A 24,406-nucleotide genomic window follows, 5' to 3' on the forward strand; every position below is an offset into this window, starting at 1 on the left:
TGCAGAGTGACCTTGGTGACCTTGGTCAAATTCCTTGGAAGTTCCCACTCAAAGCTGCTTCTCTAGCTGTTTTCATACCTGGAAACGGGAGAACCCAGTACCACCCGCAGTCTGGCGACTATCTACCGTACCTGCAAGGACTTTATAAACTCACCTCATATTTCTTTTGTGACAAATATTGTAATTAGAGTACTGCAGTCCTCATCTTACAGGTAGAGCTTGCCCGGGGCTGTGTAAGTGTGTAAGTGCTTGTACCTGGGTACAAGCTCAGAGTGCCCTACCCCATGCACTCAGTCCCTTTAGTGACCACAATTTCTTTTTTTTACTTTTTTTTAAATTTTTATTTATTTATAATAGTCACAGAGAGAGAGAGAGAGGCAGAGACACAGGCAGAGGGAGAAGCAGGCTCCATTCACCGGGGGCCCGATGTGGGATTCGATCCCGGGTCTCCAGGATCGTGCCCTGGGCCAAAGGCAGGCGCTAAGCCGCTGCGCCACCCAGGGATCCCCGTGACCACAATTTCTTTACCCTGGGTGCTGTGCTAGAGATCTGGAAAATTCTCTCCGGTTCTGGCCATCCACTGTTCTAACCTCATTTCTTTCTCATCAAAAAGAAGTGTGGGCTTGGAATAGCATGAGTCCCTGGCTCCAGGGGGCATCCAGAAGGCTGGGTGTGGAGGGCTGCAGACTGCATGGGATATGCAAGAACCTCTCCCCCAAACTCAGCTTTTAATGGGGGAAATGGCCTCACAGGCCAAGGAAGCAGTCAGCTCCCTTGCTCTGGGCTAGAATGATAACAACACAGCTGGTTCAGCTGCCTTTCTCACGCTGATCACAAGCTCCAATGAGCAATTATATATGTCTTTGATTAATAAGAAATGGAGCAATGAATGAATACTTAATCAACACAGTCTGTTCTTTCAGAACCTGGGCTGGGGGTGAGGCAGGGAGTAATCAAAGGGAGCCTTGTGGGTGAAAAGGCAGGGGCACCCCACCAGGGCGGGGTGTGTGTGTGTGTGTGTGTGTGGGGGGGTCGGTTCTGGAAAGCTGTTGAGTCCTGCCCGGGGCTCTCCGATTCTGTGCTGGGGGTTTGCTGGCAGCCCTGGGATCCTGAGATCAGGACGGAGGTTGGCGCTGGCGGGCACAGGTGCACCCCGGGGCCTGCCAAGCGGGCGAGGTGAGGCACCTGCGGGAGGACGCGCGGGCGTGGGCAGGTGGCCGCGTCTCCCCGCGCGCGCTGGGCCTTCGGGCTCTTCTCCGTGGGTCTCCCCCTGCGAGCCACGGTTTTGAAGCGAGTTTGGTTGGGGACGGGGGAGGAGGAGGAGAGGCGAAGGGGCCGGGAGAGCGGGCGCGGCTGGGGTGGCGGGGAGATAACGGGACGATCCCAGCGCCGGCCCGGGGCGCGCGCCAGGCGGGGAGGCGGGGAGAGAGGAAGCGCGGGCGGCGGGCGGCGGGCGCGGGGGGCGGGGGGGGCGGAGGCGGGCGGACCTCCCCCGACGCCGCCCCGGGTCGGGCCCTTCCGGACGCGCGGGGCTGAGGGCGGGGCTGGGAGGGGCGCGGAGGCGCGAATCCCCGAGGCGCGCGGGAGGCCGGCGGCGAGGAGGCCTGCGGGTAGGGCGCTGGGGCGGGGGCGCAGGGGGGCGCGGGGGGCGCAGGGGGGCGCTGGGGGGCGCAGGGGGCGCAGGGGCGGGGGCGCAGGGGGGCGCGGGGGGCGCGGGGCCCCTCCGGCAGCGGGTGACACGCGGGAGGTCACGGAGGGCCCTGTTGGACTTGGATATTCTGGGCTGCAGACTGGCCTGTGACTACCCAGCCCATGTGACCTCGGGCAAGTTGACAACACCCTCTCTGGACCTTTATATTCCTTGTGGGGTAAACTGGACAAAACGAGACAGCTAACTTCGCCAGGTTGTTTTGACACCGTGAGGACCAGCCTCCCCCCCCCCCCCAATTCAGCGCTGTTTCTATTTTTGTGGTCAGTCTCTAGGACTGGGCTCAGTTTGTGTGTCCCCCACATGCTGCCCGTTGTGGGGTGGGGAGGCTTTGTGCAGCTGTTGGAACAGCTGGCCCCTTTCTGCACCTCCCAGGACTCTTTGTCCACCTTTACCTTTCCCACAAGCTCCTTGGACCAAGCGGCCTCTGCTTTGATTTTACAGGATCCAGAGAACTGCCCACGGCTGCTTTTTGCCCAGGCGGGAGAAAAGCCAGAGCCAGAGCCTCCTTGAACAGAAGGGCTTGCCAGAGGAATTTTCCAAGTGCCCAAAGGCCAGCGCTTGAAGCTCCTGTGGTCAGCCGGGGAGGCCCCCAGTGAGATTTGGGGATCGGCTCCACCTCGGGCCATGCCAGGCCAGGGTCTGCCCCTTCGAGTGGCCACCCTGCTGACAGGGCTACTGGAATGCCTTGGCTTTTCCGGAATCCTCTTCGGCTGGGCATCACTGGTGTTTGTCTTCAAAACAGAGCATTACTTTGAGGAGCTATGCAAACCAGAGGCCCCGCTGATGGGCAATGTCACGGGGCCGGCTGGTAAGAGGCTTCTCTAGGGAAGCAGAGTCTGGTTCCCAGGCAGTAGGAAGGGGTGGGAGGGCTCCACCCTGCTGCTAGCCTCTCTGCCTGCGGTGGGAGGAAAGGAGTGTCAGCCTCTCCTCACTGACTCCCCAGCCTTGGTCTCCGAGGTGCCTGGGGAGGGAAGTACCAGCCCCTGAGGGGTCAATGGGGGCTGTCACATTACTACTCCCTGAGTTCTCCCTTTCTCTCCTCCAGACTGCAAAGCCCAGGATGAGAGGTTCTCACTCATCTTCACCCTGGGGTCCTTCATGAACAACTTCATGACGTTCCCTGCTGGCTTCATCTTTGACAGATTCAAGACCACCGTGGCCCGTCTCCTAGCCATGTAAGTCTTCCAAAGGCTCCACCTGGGTAGAGATAGGCAAGAGGAATTCCCCTGGCAGTGGCGGTGCATTGAGGGAGGGGCAGCTGTCAGAAGCAGCCCAGATGTGGACTCTGTCTAGATCCACCCTCTTCTCTGCACTCTTGCTCCCCTTTCCTTTTCCTCTGTTCCATGTGGATGCGTATTCAAACTGAGCTGGAGCCCAGGCCTACTTCCCGTGAGGGCTGGCTGGATGCTTGGGTTGAAATAGTGGAAGTGAAAATTGTCACTCTGCTTTCACACCAGGGATCCTACCAGGCCTTACATCAGGCTTAATTGTCATGCCCTCCCTCCATGTCATTTCCCAGAGACAGACTAAGGTCTCCTGGGTATCCCTGATGGTGGGCTTTCCCGACCCCCTGACTAGAGCAGAGATGGTGGGGACTTCACCGAGGGTCAAGGAACTCATCTCATTCATAAAGGGTACCGCTGCAGCTGGCAGCTTCCGCAATAAGCAGAGACCTGCCAAGGCCTTAATAGGACCCAGAGCAGGTGCCTCCTGGCAGATGTATGGGAAATGAGTCCTCAGAGGGAGGGCTGGCTGATAAAGCAAGTTCCTGCTCTCGAAGCCATTGGGTGTTTATGATTTTCAGTCTCTCTTGGTCTTTGAACTCCCTGTCCCCTCTTCTTCTCACCCCTTCTTTTGTCTCCTTCCTCCTCTCCAGCCTTAGTATGTTAAGAAAAACGTGGTCTTTACTGGGTTTCTCTTTAACTTTCACATAGAACACCTCACTTCTGACACATCTGGTTACCCAATATGTGGGTGTTTCCCCTGCACCAAGTAGTTCCATGACATCTGCTGGGTGTCTTACAATTTAACTCCATTCTGGCACCATCTCCCTGGAGAGAGTGAGTCAGATCCTGCAGGTTAAGGGCTGGGTCCTACAAGGCTGCCCCCCACTTCAGATGCAGATTGCGAGTTGGTAGGTCCCCAGGTGACCCACAACTTCTGTCTGACTTGGCTATAGATCAGAGGTTCCCATGAGCTCGTCCCTCTTGGACTGGGTTATTGGTAGAACAGCTCACGTAACTCAGGGAAACACTTGTGTTTACCGGTTTATTAGAGGATATGATGAAGGATAGAGATGAAAGCATATAGATTTGGAAGCTCTCTGAGCCCCATCCTATGGGGATTTTATGGAGGCTTCTTCATGTAGGCTCTATCAATTATTAACCATTTCCAGCCCTTCTCCCCTCTCTAGAGGAGTGGGAAAAGTCCCAAACTTCCAGTTATGACTTGGTCTTTCTGGTGACCAATCCCCATCAGGGAGCCACCTGGGAACCTACTAGAATCACCCCACTGGAACAAAAAATGCACCCAGTGCTCTTACCATGGAGTTTACAAGGGTTTTAGGAGCCCTGTATCAGGGACCCAGGATAAAGACCAAATATGTATTTTTTAGTATGAAGATTTTTAAAAAAATTATTTACAAGAGACAGAGAGAGAGAGAGAGAGAGAGAGAGAGAGAGAGAGGCAGAGACATAGGCAGAGGGAGAAACAGGTTCCTTACAGGGGGCCGGATGTGGGACTCAATCCTGGACTCTGGGATCAGGACCTGAGCCCAAGCAGACGCCCAACCACTGGGCCACCCAGGCGTCCTGTATTTTTTAGTATAAACCACAATATCACATCGCAGCCTCTGGTCTTTGAACATGGATTCCTTCCCTAGAAGAAGCAGTTAAAGGTCAAATGTACCGGTGCCTTAACAGAAACACATTGAGTCATTAATAACTATCCAGTCCATCAACATACCATCTGAAAGTGTCTCCCAGGGCCATTTATGCTTAGAGGCTTCTGTTCAACCTTGTCAGGTTCCAAAAGCAGGAGTGATCTCAGCGATATATATCCCTGTACCCTTCAGACATCTGGTATAATCGAGCAAAGAGACAATATCTTCTCTTTTGCTGAGCCTTTTGAAGTGCTCATGTGATACTGAATTTCCCTCATTATAGAACGCGCTTATTCATTCACTTATTCTCGAATTTTCTTTCTCTCCGTCCATACTGTAACTCTTCCACCTTTGGAGGGGACTTTAGGTTCGGGCACTGTGCTGGTCTGGAATACACGTCCAGCAGGTTCCCCTTCAATCCACTCCCTTTCAGGTGGGACAAGCCCTAGCAGAGCTAGCAGCTGTCTTTCCCACCAGGCAAGATAGCTGCATTCCTTGCTTGTCCCAATTTTGGCAGATAGAGGGAAGGTGCATCCTGCCCCACCAGGCACTTAGGAACCTTAACATAATGGTTCAAAACATAGTTAGTTTCTTGCTTATGAATCACCCCTGCTTCCAGCCCTTATTAGTGGCTGCTGTGGTCCTGTGACCCCTGCACAAAGTCCCCTAACCACAGTTCTAAGAGGGGAAACATTCCTCACTCAGACACAAGGTTAATCCCCCATAATACAGTCAGATAAAAGAGAGGCAACCACTTCACATAAAGCCTATTTGAATGTACTAGTTCTCCCATTTGAGTGGACCCCTCAAATGTCACAGTGATTTCCATAGGCTGTGCCTCGTATGGCCAGGTTTCTATTGCCCTCCTTTGTGATCCAATGGCCAGACCACTGTGGCCATTGGCCACTGCGTGGGGTCTGTAAGAACCCGAATGTAGGGGCCTTTTCCATGGTAGATTTCTTTCCGCTCTCCTAGGACGGCAGCATTCAGTCCATTCAGCCGACTGAGCTGATCTGTTTTTAACTTTTTGGATCAGCGTGGTGGCCTTCCAAACAGGGTGGTGGTGTGCTCGCTTCGGCAGCACATATACAAACAGGGTGGTGGTGTCCACTCGCCTTGGAGGATGGCCAAGGAGCTCTGTATTGGTCAATCGAGGATTCCTTATAGGGACGCTGTCCAAGTGACAGTAGAATTCCAGAGTCAGTCCTAGGGGACGAAAGCCTCCCCATTCATGGTGTCTCCTCCTTGCAACCCCCACCCCTCCCCGCAACATGATCCTGTCTAACCATTGCTATTTTTAGCATGGAATTCTTCTGGGGATTGCCATCGCCGTTAGAGCATTTCTCCGATATCATCCTAGACATTGTGAGTCTTTCATGTTTGAAGATCATTTTATGTACTTCAGTTATCTGTGTGGATTCAATTAATGTCCAATAGCAAGATAGTAAATGCCCCGGAAATGGGAATGGTCTTGTCCAGGCTACCTGCAGTTGCTGGGAGGTAACTGCAGACTTTTGCCATAAGGCCCAGTTTGGGCTCCCCAGAGGGTTACTGTGCCGAGAGTTCGTCCCTTACCAGCATTCTGGCTTCTTTTCCACTCTGCCTGGGCTCACTGGTCTCCCTGGTCTCACTGGCTCCCATTTCACAAGTCCAGTTGACACGCAGGGCAGATTTACCCACCTCCTGTCCCACAGTGCTAGCTGGGAGGTGTCCATCCCCATATAGAGTTGTGCAGCCAAGAGGCAGCCCCCTCCCACAGCCTCTTCAATTGTACCAGTTCTCCTATAAACGTTTCCCTTTCTTCCAGTAACCCTGACCTTCCTTTTTTTTTTTTTTTTTTTTTTTTTTTACGATTTTATTTATTAGAGAGAGAGAGAGAGCAAGGGGCAGGGGGATGGGCAGAGGGAGAGGGACGAGCAGACTCCCCGCTGAGCAGGGAGCCAGAGGACATGGGGCTTGATCCTGGGACCCTGAGATCATGATCTGAGCTGAAGGCAGAGGCCTAACTGGCTGAGCCCCCTGGGCGCCCCCACCCTGACCCTCGTACCAGCAGCCTCTTCAGGAGTGGGCAGCAAGGGGTTTCTACCGTTAGGTAGAGGAAGTGTTCTGGACCAGACGGGGTGTCTAGTTTCGTGAAACATCAGGGGAAGGAGACAACTTCTTTCTGGGGAGCTTGTCTCAACCTTCCGGCTTCCAAAAACCAGGAAGATTCATCCTTCCTGAAGCCAGCGTCTGGGCTATTCCAGGGAGTTTGGTCCCCTGGTCAAAGAGCCCTGGAAACTTCGCCACCCCCTGCCCGTTTTGCCCACTCTGGTGCAGAAGGCTCTGGGCCAAGGTGAGGGGTAGTGAGTGTCAAGGGAGCCCAGCCTCCTGGCAGTCTCAAAGCTGATGAATCTGCCCAACTGCTGGCCCCAGCCATTGCTGGTTGGGTTTCTCATTGTGATCTCTCTGTCTTCTGGCTTTTAATTTTCTTTTTCTTTTTTCTTTTTTTTGAAATGGGGACAAACAGACTGGGTTTGGTTGCTAGCACTTTAATGCTGTGGGCGGGCAGGCGTCCCCTTGGCCCACCCAGCCTTCGGCAGTGCTGTATTTATTAACACTTTTTTTTTTTTTAAATAAACCCGATAGCTGTCCATTTCATTTATCCCACATCTCTATAACCATCTGGAGATTTCCACCCAGTGGGGGTGAACCCTCCACTCTCCTCTGCTTCCTCTCTCTTCCGCTCCCATCAATAGTTACTTTATTCACCTTGTTCTTTAATAACCGTTGAAAAGTTTCTACCCTCCTGAGACCAGTCTCTTGCCTGTCCCCATTCTTTTGTTAATTAACATAATATAATTATTAGCATCTCTAAGACCCAGGAGGGGAAACTGAGCCGGCAAATTCAGTAAGCCTTCCCAAACTGTTTTTTTCCCTTTTGCGGCAGTGGGTTTTAATGGGGTGCCTGCATGTAAGGGCCCCCCTTCGCCACAGCATCTTCTGTGACCTGGGCGCAGGTCGCCGTCAAGCCATGCGCACAGGGCTGGCGTGGAAAGCGTCTAGGCTGCTCCATCTGGGATGTTCCCTTTGGAGGGGGACATGGACCTTACAGTGGCTGCAGTCCAGGCCAAGCGTAACCTCCTGTGTGTGTGGATCACGCGCGGCCATGTGTGACTGTTGCATAGTGAGCTCCAGGTCCTGCATCAACCCAGATGGGCTTGACACTCTGCAGCGTTCAGAACCCGAGACACAGCCCACAATGTGGCCACTGTCCCCCTTTGTTGCAGGAAGGGTTCTCTGGGAAGCTGAGGATATCCATTCACAAAACCAAAATGTAGCAACACCTCACCATCCACCCCCGCCCGCCCCGGGTTCAGTTTCGTCCTCCTCCCACACTGACTACCTCCTTGGGGACCAGAAGTCTTAGAGACACTCTCTGTTGCTCCTGCCTATTTTCCCCTTGGGGGTGACTTCGAGGGTAATGGCCAAAGCCCAGACTAACCCAGGTCTGACCTTGGTCTAGCATGCATGTCTGACCTGGCGCTCTCTTTTAATTTTGTTTTAGCTATTATGGATCGCGGTGACCTTGAGCTTGTATCTTTTGGCATTTGCTTATTAGTTTGCACTTCTGTGGATCCCCTGGACCTGCTTCCCGGGAGGTGGATCCATTTCTGATTTCCAAACTGGTGACTTTTCCCTCTAGTCGATGGTGGCCATGCACCTGCTGCCCCACCCGATGGGTCACCACATGGCCACCCAGGAGCCAGGGGCTCTTCATCCCCTTTCTTTTCTCGAAGCACATGCCTCTTTGAGCCTGAGCCATTCTAGCAAATCCCACTTTACTGACCCCAACAATATTGGGAAATCCTACATATCTCCTCTTGCAGTTCTCCTTGACTTTCTTTTAAAAATTTTTTTATTCCTTTTTTAAAAAAAGGTTTTTAATTTATTTATTCATGAGAGATAGAGAGAGACAGAGACAGAGACACAGGCAGAAGGAGAAGCAGGCTCCATGCAGGGAGCCCAACATGGGACTCGATCCCAGGTCTCCAGGATCAGGCCCTGGGTTGAAGGCGGCGCTAAACCGCTGAGCCACCTGGGCTGCCCTCTCCTTGACTTTCAACAGAAGACTCTACTTCTGACATATCCACTCACCACATGTGCGTGGAGTCTCCCCACCCCACACGGTTCTGTGACACCAGCTGGGTGTCCTACAGTGCAACTCAGTTCTGATGCCTTCTACCAGGAGAGAGCCTTAGATCCTACAGGTTGAGGGCTGGGTCCCATGAGACGGCCCCCACTTCAGATGCCAGTCACAGGTGGTAGGTCCTCAGGTTACCCACAACTTTGGTCTGGCTTGGCTACAAACCTGAAGTTCCCATGACCTCCTTTCCCTTGGATTGGATTATTTTCTAGAACAACTCACAGAACTCAAGGAAACATTTGCTTGTGTTTACCAGTCTGTTAAAAGATATGATAAAGGATACAGATAAATAGCCAGATGAGGAGATATGTAGAGTGAAGTCTGGGAAGGTTCAGTGCATAGGACTAAACCTTTTGTCCTGGTGGCGTCTGGGGTATATCATCCTCCTGGCATGTGGTTGTATACACCAGCCTGGAAGCTGTCCTCAGGTAGGCTTGATCAGTTATTAACCATTTCCAGCCTCTTTCCCTTTTGCAAAAGTGGGGGTGGGTGGGCTGGAAATTCCAAGTTTCTAATTGTGGCTAGGTCTTTCTGGTGATGGGCCTAATCAGGAGCCATCCAGGAGCCCAGAGTCACCTGATCAGAACAAAGATGCTCTTAGTGCTCTTATCACTGAAGACTTTACAGGGATATCAGGAGCCTTCTGTCAGGCACTGGGGACAAGGGGCAAACAGATATTTCCTATTATAAATCAGAATATCACACTTGGGCACTGCTTCTATTACCCCATGCCTTGTGAGATTCCCAAACTGTTAAGAGGTCCCCATAACCTTGGGATTGCAGTCCTGACATCATAGCACCCTGGGATTTCTACATCTGTCCAATCATTTCCTTTTCTAGAAAAGGCTGCCGAGGCCCAGAGAAGGGCAGTGCCTTACCCGAGGCCACACAGCGAGGAGGAATTAGAACTCAAAGCTTTGCTTTGTAGACCAGGCACTAATCCCTTTCTCCAAGGAATTGGCTGTTGGGACCCCAAGTGGGAGCGCCTTGGCTCTATCTGCTCTGCCCTTTTGACAACATTTTCCATCTCTCGTTGTATGTTTCAGATTTCTGTACACCACCGCCACACTCACCATAGCCTTCACCTCTGCAGGTGAGTGCTGTCAGGTGGGTGGGAGGGACACAAGGCAGGGGCACCTGGTAGTGAGGCAGGTGCAGAGGTGATGGGCAGGACACCCTGACCCCCACCATTGTTCAGAGATCCCCCAGGCTTTGAGCTTGAGAGAATCTTTGGGGGAGTTGTTGCTAGTCGGTGAAACCAGTGTAGTTACTGAGAAATGCAAAAAATGACAGTGAAGGGGTTGCTTCAGAGAGAATTTATTCGAAAGCTTACATCCTTCCTTTTGTATGTGTTAATGTGTTCTCTTTTTAAAAAAATTTTTTTTATGTGTTCTCTTTTTAAAAGCAGAATGATAGTATGAAGGATGGTTGTTTTTGAAAGTATCCTCAATTAGTGGGGCAAAAGTCGACAGTCCTATTGCAGTCAAAAGTTTTCGTTTCAAATATTACTGGTTCATGAACGTGGAAATCTCTCAAAGTCTGGGAATTTCAGCCCGGTTCATTCTCCTCCTTCCATTGTGTAGAGAAGACGGGCGGGAGAGAGATGCCTTGCCAAGACCCACAGTGGGGAGCGTTCTTTCCTGGTGTCTTGGTTCCGCTGGCCAAGCATGGTGCCTGGCACAGAGGAGGTGCTCTGAGTTTAATGGACCAGGGAAACACAATCCATGGCTGTTTCTTGCTCGGATCTCACAGCACCCCATGAGATAGGAAGAGCAAGGACTGTTATTCCCATTTAACAGACGAGGTGACCGAGTCACAGACTCAGAATCCAGCTCAAAGTCCTGCAGTGAATTAGAGACTGCGCTTGGGGCCGAAGCCAGGCTTCCCTCCCAAACAGTGTCAAGCATGAACGGAGGGGCTGCTTGTGGTTTAGTGAGGAGAGGCAGCAGTGGCTTCACTTTGAGTCTTGCTTCTCCCTGTGGACATGCAGGCCTGCTGCGGACCGAGGAGTGCCTATGGGGGGGAGGAAGGTGGTTCAGGAGACTTCTGTAGGGTCCCCCTGCAGGGACATTTGGCGTAGCCCTGACTACTCTCTTAAGGTCCTCAAAGGATGCTAGAAGGCTGGCGAGAACTGGGGCCAGATAGAAGCGCAGGATTGTTGGAATTTGGGAGCAGGTGGGAGCCAGAGTGTGGGGCTCTGTGTTTGGGTTCCACTAGGACTCCACCCCTCCTCTGTCTCTGATTGTCCCAGACTCGGCCCTGCTGCTCTTCCTGGCCATGCCCATGCTCACTGTCGGAGGCATCCTGTTTCTCATCACTAATCTGCAGGTAGGAGCCCACCCTGACCCCAGGCCCCAGGCCGGAGGTAGGGGCGGGTGGAGGGAGAGAGAAGCACTGCTCTGCATCGACTACCTCCAGGGGGGCTGGCTCGAGCCAGGGCCGCAGCTCCTTGGATGAGGTGGGTCTGCGTACAACGAGGGCCTGGCCCGTGCCCCGTGGACAGGAAGTACCGTCTCAGGAAGAAGTGAGTGACTCCTGTGTTCTCCAGGTTGGGAACCTCTTTGGCAAACACCGCTCGACCATCATCACCCTCTACAACGGGGCGTTTGACTCCTCCTCGGCGGTCTTCCTTGTCATCAAGGTAAGAAACACCAGCGAGCAGCATTTATCACCCGCTTCTGTGTGGCAGACACTTGTCTTGTGAACTTCGCCTCATTTCTTTCCTTTAGCCCTCCTGCAGCTTGTAAACATGACACTTGAACTTGAGCCCAGGCCTGTCTGGCTCTGGAGCCTCACCTGGTAGTGATGAAGCTCTTTACATCTACGTAGGATTTTTGGGGAGAGGTTGTGATGCCCTCAGGCCAGTGTTGGGCAGAGGCTGGGAGCCCTGTGGGGTGGAGTGTTTGTGCCTGTGAGCTTCTGGTCTGGACAGGAAGGTGAGAGGTGGCCAGTGGGAGCAACAGAAGCAGACACAGAGGCCTCTCCAGCTCTCCTCAAGGCTGATGTGGGGGGTGAGGGGGAGAAGCTGTCCCAGTGCTATTAGTGGCCACCTGACAGCCATTCCACCTGGAGGTGGAATTGCTCATCATTCCATCTGGAGGTACTCAGCCCAGAGGATGAATCTTGAATGATCTAAGCCAACTGGGGCAATCCCTGCCCCCTTTGTTAGTGATGGGTAAAGGTGGTCATATTATCCAGTCCTTGTTAATGAGATGAAAGGTGTGTATCCTAGAAGAGTTCAGGGAACATTTCCCCCTCCCTGATAGAAGGTGAGAAGAGCAGAAAGAAAGCCTTTCTCCTTGGTCCCCCTTCCCATTTTTTTCTTTTTGAATGTTGTGGTGGGAAGATGTGAGAGTTGGAGTCATGGTAGCCATGCTGTGATTATGAGGCCACCAGCTACAGGACACTAAGGATGACTGTGGAAGGAATGAAGAGAGTGTGGGTCCTTGACACCCGAAGGTGCCCAACTTGGGACTTCCCTCCAGGCTTTGTGTTAGGTCAGAGGAGGCTGGCACAGCCCATGAGCTATGGGGGGGAGAAGAGGATCTCTGGGAGTCACTACCAGACCTGAGACTAGCTAGCTTAGTCCCATAAACACCTTGGCTTAAAGGGCCATCCCGAGACTGAGCCCCAGGGGTGCTTACTAAGCCTCTCTACCACTGATACCAGAGCCCCTTTCCTGGTTCCCTCTCCTTCCCCTGGATATGCCTCCCTTTCTCTCTTGTCTCCTTAGTGTTGGAAAGAGTGACAGTGTCAGAGCAGGATCTTAGTTCTTAGTTTATTCCGACCTTTCTGCTGCTGACCCTGACCTTGAGCAGTTGGTTGCACGTCTCTGGACCTCACTTTGATCCTCTGTAAAAAGGAGGAGGTAGGCTAGATCAATGGTTTTCAAACTGGGTGTCAAGGAACCTTGAAGGGTTCTCTGGGGTATTATGTTGGTCCCCAAAGAGAATGAGAGGGAAGATGACTGGGTTGCTCCCTGCTGATGTGTTTCATAGGCTGAATTTCTGTGTGAAGTTTTGTTTGAGAAGAAGGCCTTGGCTGCTGTTAAAAAAATAATAAGATGAAAAAGCAGTGGGCTGGCAGGTCTTGGAGAAGCCACATGAGGAGAGTCTATAAGGCTGGGGGGATGGGTGACACGATGCTCCCCCCCCGCACCCCCCTGCCCATTGCTGACTGAGCTGTGGGGTGAGGGTGAGCGTGTGTGTCAGGAATCCTTGATCAGCGTTCAGGATGGAGGGCGGGAGCCTGTTACAGGCTGGGGTTTCCATTCCCTGTTTCTTTTTTTTTTTTTTTAAATAATTTTTATTGGTGTTCAATTTACCAACATACAGAATAACACCCAGTGCTCATCCCGTCAAGTGTCTCCCTCAGTGCCCGTCACCCATTCACCCCCACCCTCTGCCCTCCTCCCCTTCCACCACCCCTAGTTCGTTTCCCAGAGTTAGGAGTCTTTATGTTCTGTCTCCCTTCCTGATATTTCCTACCCATTTCTTCTCCCTTCCTTTATATTCCCTTTCACTATGATTATATTCCCCAAATGAATGAGAACATACACTGTTTGTCCTTCTCTGACTGACTTATTTCACTCAGCATAATACCCTCCAGTTCCATCCACGTTGAAGCAAATGGTGGGTATTTGTCGTCTCTAATGGCTGAGGAATATTCCATTGTATACATAAACCACATCTTCTTTATCCATTCATCTTTCGATGGACACCGAGGCTCCTTCCACAGTTTGGCTATTGTCCAGTCCCTGCTTCTTACACAGACTTTTCTGTTGGGTAAAATACAGAGAACATAAAATTTACCGTCTGAACTACTTTTAAGGGTACAGTTTAGTGGATTAAGGTCCTTCACATTGTTGTGCAACCATGACCACTATCCATCTCCAGGAGTGTTTACAACCTCCAAAACAGAAACTCAGTGCCCATTAAACAGTGACTTCCTGTCCCCCCACCCCAGCCCCCCGCAAGCACGGTTCTGTTTTCTGTTTCTATGACTTGGACTGCTCGGCGGAAGCGTGCAGTGTTGATCCCTTTGTGCCTGGCTGATGTCCTCAAATTTATCCCTGTCACAACCTGTGCAGGACCCCCCTCCTCTCTCAGGAATGGCATCCCGTTGCCCCAGTTTGTTTCCCCATTTATCTGCAAATGGACCTTTGGTTTGCTTCTACCTTTTGGATGTTGGGAATCATGTTGCCACAAACAGGGCTGTTGTGCTGAGGTTTTTGTTTTTGTTTTTGTTTTTCCCTCCTCCTCCCACAGCTACTTTATGAACAGGGTGTCAGCCTCCGGGCTTCTTTCATCTTCATTTCGGTCTGCAGTGCCTGGCATGTTGGGCGCACTTTCCTCCTGATGCCCCGAGGCCACATCCCCTATCCGTTGCCCCCCAACTACAGTTATGGGTAAGGACTGGGATCTGGTGACTGTGAACCAGAGCCCTCCACCTGACCTGTGGTGGGAAGCCAGGGGTGGGACATATGCGGTGCTAGCAGAGCAGAGGAAACCCATCACAGGGCGGGAGGACCAGGCTGTGGGTGTATTGGCTAGCTGATGCTGCGTAACAAACAACTCCAAAAGTCAGTGGTCAGAAACATGAACCATTTATTGTTTTTCATGAGTCTGTGGGTAGCTGGCTGGTTCTGCTGATCAGAGACGGATTTGGAGGGTGTGGCCAGGGCTCTCCTGCCTCTGGTCATCTGCTGAGCTGGTGTGGGCTGGCTACGGCAGGGGCTGGCTGGTGAGGATGGCATCCCTCACATGGGGTGTGTCTGGCAGTCACTCAGGGTGACAAAGATATCTGGGTCACAGGGCTCTTGTCCTCCAGTAGGCTAGCACCGGGGCTCTAAGAAACGGTGCAGATGTGCACAGAGTTTCTCAGAATTGGCCCAGTTCTGCTGCGTTGTCTTGGCGGAAACAGCTCACAAGCTAGCCCAGATGCAGGGGTGGGAGGACCGGTCAGAGCTGCAGGATCCCATTGCAGAGGTCGGAGAACAGGGGAGGTGAAGCAATGTGACTGGTTTTGCAGTCAGCACCATGGGGGGTGGGGAGGCATTGATGTGTTGCTCGCTTACTGTTTGGCCATGTGCCCTCTGATTTCATTGCGCAATTATCCTCTCAGATGAATATCCTTGTCTCTGTTTTCCAAATGAGAAAAAGAGGCTCAGCAGGGCTCAGTCTGAGCCATGTCTCCATAGCTAGGGGGAGGCAGAGCTAGGATGCGAACCTGGGCCTGGCCAACTCTTCCCACGCTTCTGGTGGTTCCCAAACTTTGCTGCATAAGAGAATCACTAGAGAGCTTTAAAGAATATGGAAGCTAGGTCGGGGGGGTGGGAGGCACCTGGGTGTGTCAGATGGTTGGGCGTCTGACTCTTGATTTCGGCTCAGGTCATGAGATGAAGCTCTGTGTCGGGCTCCCTGCTCAGCGAGGAGTCTCCTTCTCCCTCTGCCCCTCCCCCTGCTCGTATTCTCTCTCTAAAATAAATAAATCTTAAAAAATATATATATAGAAGCCTGGCTCCTGTGCCCAGACATTCTGATTTCACTGGTCTGGGCTGTGGCCTGGGCATGAGGGCTGTTGAAAGGTGTCTCCAGGTGAACTCTGGGAGCCCCTGTGCTGTCCCCTGTGGCCTGCATCTCGGGCTCAGCTCACAGTGCTCGGCTTGGGCTGGGGGCTTCTGTGTCCATAGCCTGTGCTCCGGGAAGGACACCACGGCGAGAGAGAACAGCATAGCCGAGTCCGAGAAGCTGGAGATGGGGTCCAAGGAGGTGCCACCAGCAAAGGAAGGTGAGCCCCGCTAGCTTCCCCATCCGCCCTTCAGCGTCTGACTTCTCCCCGAACCCCCCCTAGAGTCCAGGTTCTCTGCCACCGTAGCAGCCCTGGAGATGCAGAGTCAGGCAAAGGCCATCGGAGGACCCACAGGGTCTTCTCGACCCCCTACCCGCCCTTTTCTGGAGGGTCCACAGAGGGTCGGGACTTCTGTATCTTCACTCTCCATCCCTCCTTTTTCTCTCCTTGGCCTGTCATACCCGCTCCCCATGCCCTGCCTCCTTTCCCTCCTCTGTCTGTTCTGGGTCTGTGGTTACACATGTCACAAACCCACTGCTGGCAAGGTCCAAGCAAGAACAGGGTTTTGGGAAGCTCACAAAAATCAAAGGAAACATGCACTTGCCGGGCTCCAGGGAAGAGAAGGACCTGGATGCCTCAGGGGGGCCCCAGACTAGACATAACAGCCGGTCTGTGTCCCAGGGAATGTGATCAAACTGGTCAGCCCTGGATGAGGAACAGGACACGTCATTCACGTCCCACCTAGACTCTGAGCAAGGAGTTAGGCTGCAGTTTCTAGAACCGACTCAGGATCCTGGTGTGGACGGCAAGGGACGGGGCATGGAGTAGCTGAGACAGTGAGCAGGCTGCACTAACCCTCCCCTCACCTCCAACGTCCACACTCTCTTCTCCTTGTCCTTCTCTCCACTGTCCTGGTTGAGAAAGTGCTGCTACAAGCAGTGTCACTGAGTCCAAGCTGTGGAAGACAGATGGGGTGTCAGCAGACAGGAGGACCTGGGTCCTTCAGGCTGGTGAGGCAAGCTGGGTACAGGCAGCTCTGAGAATACACCATATGCGGTCTGGGAGGCAAGAGGAGGTGAGCTCGCTCCATAGAGGACGGTCCTGTGAGCCTTCTACATTCCCCTACTTCTTGGAACTCACGCCCAGATCCTTCCTCCCCATCAGAGACCCCAGGACCAGAGCAGCAGCAGGAGCCCCGCTCTTTCTGGAGCTACGCGCTTTCACAGCGCTTTGCCTGGCATCTGGTGTGGCTGTCCGTGATACAGTTGTGGCACTACCTCTTCATCGGCACCCTCAACTCTCTGCTCACCAACCTGGCCGGGGGTGACAGAGCACTAGGTATGTGGTGGGGCAGCCTACCTTTGCATCCCAGCTGGGCACTCGGAAGCATGAGGCTGGGGTTCTGAGCGCAGCAGGGCTTTGTGGTCTGGAGCAAGGTCTGAGCAGAGGTTCAGGGAGGAGAGACAGGCAGGGCAAGGGTGGGCTGGGAGAGTCCTCCCCTGGAAGGCAGTGCTGGAAATTTCTTACCACCTAGCCCCCCTTTGCCCTCTGCAGTGAGCACCTACACAAATGCCTTCGCCATCACTCAGTTCTTTGGGGTGCTCTGTGCGCCCTGGAATGGCCTGCTCATGGACCGGCTCAAGCAGAAATACCAGAAGGAAGCGAAAAGCACAGGTGAGGCCTGGGGCACAGAGGGTTGGGGGACCAGGAGGGGAGGAACCTTCATTCACAGCCAGAGCCACTTTCTCTTTTGTTCTTGATCCTTTCTATGTGCATCCATCCACCCATCCACCCACCCAACCATCCACCCACCTGTCTACCTGTTCATCCACCTGTCCACCCACCCGGTCACCCATCTGTCCACCCATCTACCCATCCATCCATCCATCTATCCACCCATCCATCCACTCACCTGTCCACCGTCCACCCACCCGTCCATCCACCTGTCCACCCATTCACCCATCTACCCACCCACCTAGCCGTCCACCCATTCATCCTTCCACCCATCCACCCACCCACTCATCGATCCACCTATCCACCCACCCACCCACCCGTCCACTCACCTGTCCATCCACCATCCACCTACCCGTCCACCCACCTGTCCCTGTCCACCTGTCCATCCATCCATCCACCATCCACCCACCCATCCTTTCATCCACCCATCCATCCATCCATCCGTTCATCCACCCACCCGTCTACCTGTCCATCCACTGTCCACCCACCCGTCCACCCGTCTGTCCACATGTCCATCCATCCATCTGTCCATCAATCTGTCCACCCATCCATCCATCCATCCATCCATCCATCCATCCATCCATCCACTAGTCACTGAGTGTCAGTTACGTGCCAGCCATAGTTCCAGACTCCACCATGGACTGGACGGCTAGGTCCTTGCTCTCACACCTTTCTCAGTCTAGAGAACAGAGAAGGGCAAGTCATCAGGCATCACCATCTGTGAAGTCAGCTCACAGGGGGTGATGGGGACACAAAAAAGGGTCATTTCACCTTTTTTGGGTGAGGATGGCCTTGATGTTCTGGAAGGCTTCCTGGAGGAAGTGGCTTCAAAGTGGAGGCCTGAAGGATGAGCAAGAAGTGGGGAGATGAAGAGGAGGGCCCAAGGATATAGTGGGGTCAGGGTGGTGAGGAGCGAGCTAGAGTGAGGAATCGGAGGAATCCCAGACAGGAATTTGGGCTGGGCTGGGGTGCAGAGGAGACAGTGCTGAAGTGGGGAGAGGAGGGAAGGGGCAGAGGCAGCCGTGCCTGTGCCTCGGAGAGTGGACGTGACCCTCGGACCTACCTGGCTGAACAGAGGGGCGCTGAGGTCGCCCCTTCCCCAGCGCTGCTGCTCCTACCCCTACTGGGGTATTTTAAGACAGATTGCAGGCATCAGACAATTTCATCTGTAAATACTTCAGTCTGTGTCTCTCACAAATAAGGCCCTTCTAATTTAAATATCACCATCATATCATTATCACCCCAAAAACCAGTAATTTCTTTTTTTAAAGAGATTTTATTTATTTATTCATGAGAGACACACAGAGAGAGGCAGAGACACAGGCAGAAGGAGGAGCAGGCTCCCTGTGGGGAGCCCGATGGGGGACTCCATCCCAGCACCCCAGGATCACGCTCTGAGCCAAAGGCAGAAGCTCAAACACTAAGCCACGTAGGTGTCCTCAAAACCAGTAATTTCCTAATACCATCTAACCTGCCGTTCAGATTTCCCCAGTTGTCTCAGAAACTCCTTTTCACGGTGAGTCTGTTCCCACGAGGATGCACACAGGGTCTACACTGTGGATTTGACTGCGGGCCTTCCTAGATCTTCAATCTCTGCGTCCCTTCGCCTCCCCCCTACCTTTTGTTTTTCTGGTGGTTTATTTGTTGAAGAAACTGGGTCATTTGTTCTGTCAGATTTCTCCCAGATTGGGTTTGACATCCTTTGGTGTCACTTAAAAATGTTTCTGATTGGGTATTTCCCGTAAACAGGCAGATTGGAGGCTTGAGGAGAGGCAGTTGAGTATTTTTTGGCGAGCGCGCCTCGGAGGTGGAGCGGCGGGCGTCCTCTGGCTCTGGGCGGCGGGGCCCCCGGCACCAGCTGTCCCTGTGCTTACGATGTTAGGATTGATTAGTGGGTCCAGACGCTGTCAGTCTGATCCACTCGGTACAGAGTTTCCCATCAGCTGCACGGGTAATGATTTTAGTAGCTCTGGGTGATCACTGCTGGGATCCATTATTTCATTAGGGTTGCAAAATGGACATTTGTCTCTTTCTGTCTTTCCTTCTGCTTTTAATTGCTAGAGTTCCTCTAGAAAGAAAAGCTTTCCCTCATTGACTACCTTATGCCCTGAAATAAGTGCTTGGTTTTTTTCTTCCATGTGCCAGTTTCAGAATGACTTGGTGCCTTAGCAACCTCCAGGGGGGATGACTTGTCGTTTCTCTTTTACTTAATTTAATTGATTTACTTTTTCATGTCGTTTCTCTTTATTGTTATTCTTTTTGCTGTTTTAAGATTTATTTATTTTAGAGAGGGAGGCAGCATGGGAGTGTGGGGAGGGGAGGGTGGAGAGAGAGAGGGAGAGAGAGAGAATCTCAAGCAGACTCCATGCTGAGTGTGGAGTCCCTCGGCCTGGATCTCATGACCCCAAGATCGTCATGATCTGAACAGAAACCCAAGAGTTAGACGATTAACAGACTGAACCACCCCGGTGTCCCCTCATGTTGTTTCTCTTTTAAAGTCTCATTATATATATATATTTGATGGGTTCCAATCCATTTCCATCTTGAATCTTCTATGTGCTCAAATCAATCCATCTTTGGTTATTGGGAACTTTACTGATGGAGAATCGGCGTGCTTTAACACAACACTATCAAGTTTAGAGAATGTCTTATTTGTCTCATTTTCCAGCACAGTGAGATGTTCGGGGCTGTTTCAAGGGGTATATTTCCTGCCCTGGAACAGCTGTTTCTCCAAGTAATCCTGGGTCCCTTTAAGTCAGAAATGGTATTTAAAGACTGCAATCTTGGGACGCCTGGGTGGCTCAGTGGTTGAACGTCTGCCTTTTCGCTCAAGGCATGATCCCGTGGTCCCAGGATCGAGTCCTGCATCAGGCTCCCTGCATGAAGCCTGCTTCTCCCTCTGCCTGTGTCTCTGTGTCTCTCATGAATAAATAAATAAAATCTTAAAAAAAAAAAAAAAGACTGCAATCTGGATGCCAGGGTGTCTAATTCTCTTGGGTCATCTCTGCTTTTAGGCCTTGGATATAGGTAAGATTACTGATATTTTATTTTATTAAGATTTTTATGTATTTGAGAGAGAGAGCACAAGCCAGGGGAGTAGCATAGGGAGAGGGAGAAGCAGACCCCAAGGAGCAGGGAGCCTGATGTGGGGCTTCATCCCAAGACCTGGGATCATGACCTGCGCTGAAGGCAGACCTAAGCAACTGAGCCCAAGATGGACTGATTTTTCTTTTCTTTTGTTTTCTTTTCTTTTCTTTTGTTTTCTTTTCTTTTCTTTTCTTTTCTTTTCTTTTCTTTATTTTATTTTTAAAATATTTAATTTATTTATTCATGAGATACACACACACACACACACACACAGAGAAAGAGAGAGAGAGAGAGAGGCAGAGACACAGGCAGAGTGAGAAGCAGGCTCCATGCCGGGAGCCCAACATGGGACTCGATCCCGGGTCTCCAGGATCACGCCCTCAGCTGAAGGCGATGCTAAGCCCGGGCTACCCTGTACTGGTATTTTATTTTATTTTATTTTTATTTTTTGAATGTACTGGTATTTTAAATCCGAGTTTATTTCCTTGGCTTTATATCTGTGTCTCTTTCCTCTGAAGATAGTAGTCCCTAACAGTGCTGTATACAGACGCTGTGTGTAGGTATGCTATATGCCGCACACGATGTACACGTACATGTATCTAGTATTTTAAAAATGTGTTTACTGCACGATGTCTGGCTTCCAGTATTGATACTATTAGTAACAATGTTATTGCTGCAGGCGATAGTGAAGGCTGGCTGTCCTTCCCTCCCTTCCTCTTTGGTGTGGCTGCAGATGGATGTTGGTGCAGCCTGGCCTGAGTGGCGGCTGGTGGGGGGCTGTTTGTGGTCTCCTGCCCCCCCCCCCCCTCCAGCGCTCCGCAGCATACCTGGCTGTGGGCTGGAGGGGCCGGAGCATGTGGCCGGTGGTAGGAGGCCATTGTCACACATTGTCACAACCCAGGCGTGCACTGGTGGAGGCCTGCAGCTGGCTGAGTGGGGAGGGTGGAGAGCGGTGGATGCATTTGAATGGCATTTAGGGGGTGGATGATCCACCGTTTGGCACGGATAGGAGATGAGCGTGTGGGAGGCTGGGATTCGGCTGGGAGGGTTGGTGGACGGTGGCTCAGCCCCTTCTCTCTGCCCTCCACCGTGCTCGCCTCCACGCAGCCCCTTCCTCCCTTTGGACCAGGGTCCTCGGCCATGACGGTGGCCCTCCGCTCGGCGGTGCCTTCTCTGGCCCTGACGTCCCTGCTATGCCTGGGCTTCGCCCTCTGTGCCTCGGTGCCTGTGCTGCCCCTCCAGTATGTCACGTTCATCCTGCAAGTGATCAGCCGCTCCTTCCTGTATGGGGGCAATGCCGCCTTCCTCACCCTGGCGTAAGTGGGCCTGGGCTGCCTGACCCCACCGGGGACACGCAGGCGCGAAGGGACGTGCACGGGAGGTAAAGAAGTCAGGAGGTGAGGATGGGCCTGCGGTGCTCCAGTGAGGGAGGCAGGGTCCTGGAGCAGGTGTAGACAGTGAGGTAGAGGCAGAGGCTGGCGGGAGGGATAGAACATTCCCCTTCGTAGGGGCCCTCCTCTCGGCCTCTCCTATCTCCCTGGTGAACTCCTATTCAGACTCCAAGGCCCACTTTTGGTTCAGCTGTCCCGGGGAGACCAGAAAGAGTCTTCCTTCTTTTCTTCTTTCCTTCCTTTCTTGGCACTCTGTTCTTGCTTCTGTTTGCTGTGTCCTCATGGTCCAGCATAGCACAGATTGGCTCATCGTCCGTCTTTTCTTTGAGACCTCTCCAGGCCCACCTGTGTCGGGGTCCCCGCACAGTGCCTTCTCTGTGCTTTGTGGCTCGAGCAAAGGTGGAGGGGGAAGGGCTGTGTGGGAGGGTGAAGCCAGGCCTAGGATGGGGGACCTGGGAGCAAGGGGCTGACACAGGCCCACCATGGCTGGGCCCCTCCTGGAGGGAGCTCACTGGAACCCGGTTTGCCTCTCTCCCCAGTTTCCCTTCGGAGCACTTTGGGAAGCTCTTTGGGCTGGTGATGGCCTTATCAGCTATTGTCTCTCTGCTCCAGTTCCCTATCTTCACCTTCATCAAGGGTCCCCTGCAGAATGACCCGCTCTACGTGAGTACTTGGGTGCTGGGGGTGTGGCCCTGGCCTTGGACCAGAGAGGACATCCGGATTGGGGTGGCTCAGTGGGGCCCCAGCAGGGGGCGCCCCAAATCTGGCTGAGATGGTTCCTGCAGGACTATTTCTGCATCTGGGTACATCCTTGGTCTGATTTCTCATCCTGGGTCTTAAGCAGAGTACCCTGCGTAATGGCCAGGGTACTCGAAACTGCAGGACTAGCATGGCATGGCTTCCAAGAGAGTCCACAGCATTAGAGGTTCAGGGAGAAAATATTTATATATAAATATATATATTTTTGTTGTTGTTAAGGATTTTATTTATTCACGAGAGACAGAGAGAGAGATAGAGACATAGGCAGAGGGAGAAGCAGGTCCTCAATCCCAGGACCCCAGGGTCACACCCTGAGCCAAAGGCAGACACTCAACCACTGAGCCACCCAGGCGCCCCGGGGAGAAAATATTTGTTATGTGTGTGGAAACAAATGGACATATTCTGGAGGAGGATGTAAAATTCTCACAAATTCCAAAGGAGAATCTAAGACTTTAAAGATGTTTCCTGCCTGCAGTAAGTGCTCTCAAGACCTCTGTTTCTTCATCTAGGAAATGGGCACAGTATTCCTCTCCTGCCCTGCTCTGCAGAGCAGAGTGAACAATAACTGAGGTCTTGCCCCCGGGGCACTCTGAGTGTCTGAGGAGAAAGTAGAGGCCACTCCTGGTGGAATTCTGGCTGCCTTGTGGGTGGAGGCTGCAGTTCAGAGTTCTGGACCTCACCTTCCCCCTCCCACCCTCAGGTGAACGTGACGCTGGTGCTTGCCACCGTCTTGACCTTCGTCCATCCCTTTATGGTGTACTGGGAGTGCCGGCGGGAAAGGAGCCCTGGTGCAACTGCCTAGCTCAGAAGCTCTGCTTTTCAGCCGAGAGGACGCTGTCTTTGCTCATCTTTCCCCACCCGTGAGGACCCCACATCTAGGAGCACTTGGCCTGCCTGGGCTTCTTGTATTAATTAGCCATTACTTTTTCTTTTCTTTAAAAAAAAAAAAAGAACTAGTTAACAGCTAGGGCTAGGTGATACTTGGGTTAGCAAGAAAAGATGCTCAGGTGCCATGCTGATTGCTGTCCTATAGACCCGGAGCAAAGGCCCATGGAGGGTCTTAGTTTCGGAGCAGGAAACACGTGACATTGGTAGACACTTTGTTCAGGGGAGGTGATGTGATGAGGGGGGAAGTATGTCACCTACTTCTTTGGACCTCTTTGGCTGTGATGCCTGTGTGTGCCGAGCCCCTCGTGCCAGGTGAGCTTCCAGGTGAAGAGTGGGGTTGTCATGACCTTGGCTATAATGCCCAGCATTTTGAGGTGGCTCCCTCTATTCAAAGTGGCTCCCTCTATTCTTTACTTTGGGCATCATAGAAAACGTGTCTCTGGGGGATTAATCTTAGAGAAAAATAAAGCCTTTCTGCTGAAGGTGTGGCTCTCTAGGCTTTGGGCTGTGTGTATGAGTGTGCCTGTGCGCATGCCTGAGTGTGTGCGTGCACACGCCTGAGTGTGTATGTGCGCGTGTGTGCAAGTACGTGTGTGCCTGTGCACGCGCCTAAGTGTGTGTGTGCATGCACATGCACCTGAACGTGTGTGTGCATGCTTTGAGTGTGTGTGTGTGCATGTGCCTGAGTGTGTACGTGCACACGCCTGAGTGTGTCTGTGCACGTAGGTATGTGTGTGCCTGTACACGCATCTGAGTGTGTGTGTGTGTGTGTGTGTGTGTGTGCATGCTTGTACATCCCTGAGGGTGCTCCAGCCTGGGAGTGGATGTGGGAGCGGAGCGGAGAAATCTGGCTGCAGCACCCTGGGTGTGGCTGCTGGACCCAGAGAGGGAGCAGGAGCCCTCAGACCTGTATCTGCTCACCTGGTCCCAGGCCAGGGGCTCGAGACCACCCCCCTCCCTCCATTCCTGTGCCACCTCTTACTCCCTGCACCCCCCCACTGCAACCCCCATCTGAGAGCCCTGCACGGAATCAGAAGGCCCCTGTGAGTCTCAGGTCTGCCTCTCAGCAGCTGGGCAGGTCCTGTAACCCCCATGAATCACAATTTCCTCACCTGCAAAGTGCAGTTCATCATTTCTATCCCTGAGAGCGGTTGTGAGAATTTAAAGTAATTGCTGCTAAAAATAAAAAAATAAAGTAA

The 24,406-nt window shown here is 52.6% G+C and overlaps 1 protein-coding gene across 2 annotated transcripts; it reads left to right on the forward strand.

Annotated features, from left to right (window-relative positions):
- The first annotated feature begins 1,457 nt into the window (after positions 1-1,457).
- On the forward strand, positions 1,458-24,406 carry SLC43A3 (solute carrier family 43 member 3). 2 transcript variants are annotated; one of them, XM_041723000.1, is made up of 13 exons: positions 1,458-1,610; positions 2,153-2,519; positions 2,757-2,886; positions 9,825-9,871; positions 11,030-11,106; positions 11,327-11,419; positions 14,046-14,185; positions 15,470-15,567; positions 16,513-16,686; positions 16,903-17,022; positions 21,299-21,485; positions 22,100-22,223; positions 23,020-24,406. In XM_041723000.1, exons 2-13 carry the CDS (start codon positions 2,336-2,338, stop codon positions 23,119-23,121), a joined length of 1,476 nt encoding a protein of 491 aa, XP_041578934.1. In that variant the 5' UTR covers positions 1,458-1,610; positions 2,153-2,335; the 3' UTR covers positions 23,122-24,406. The 2 variants fall into 2 exon arrangements, with proteins under 2 accessions (XP_041578934.1, XP_041578935.1); XM_041723001.1 differs by lacking the exon at positions 1,458-1,610 and adding an exon at positions 1,896-1,971.

This window comes from Vulpes lagopus, chromosome 11 (assembly GCF_018345385.1).
Source record: "Vulpes lagopus strain Blue_001 chromosome 11, ASM1834538v1, whole genome shotgun sequence".
Lineage (NCBI taxonomy): Eukaryota > Metazoa > Chordata > Mammalia > Carnivora > Canidae > Vulpes > Vulpes lagopus.

Coding starts and splice junctions, on each gene's coding strand:
- SLC43A3 (XM_041723000.1), top strand. CDS start 2,336: ATGCCAGGCCAGGGTCTGCCCCTTCGAGTGGCCACCCTGCTGACAGGG. Junction 2,520..2,756: donor CAATGTCACGGGGCCGGCTG/GTAAGAGGCTTC, acceptor TCTCTCCTCCAG/ACTGCAAAGCCCAGGATGAG. Junction 9,872..11,029: donor CATAGCCTTCACCTCTGCAG/GTGAGTGCTGTC, acceptor TGATTGTCCCAG/ACTCGGCCCTGCTGCTCTTC.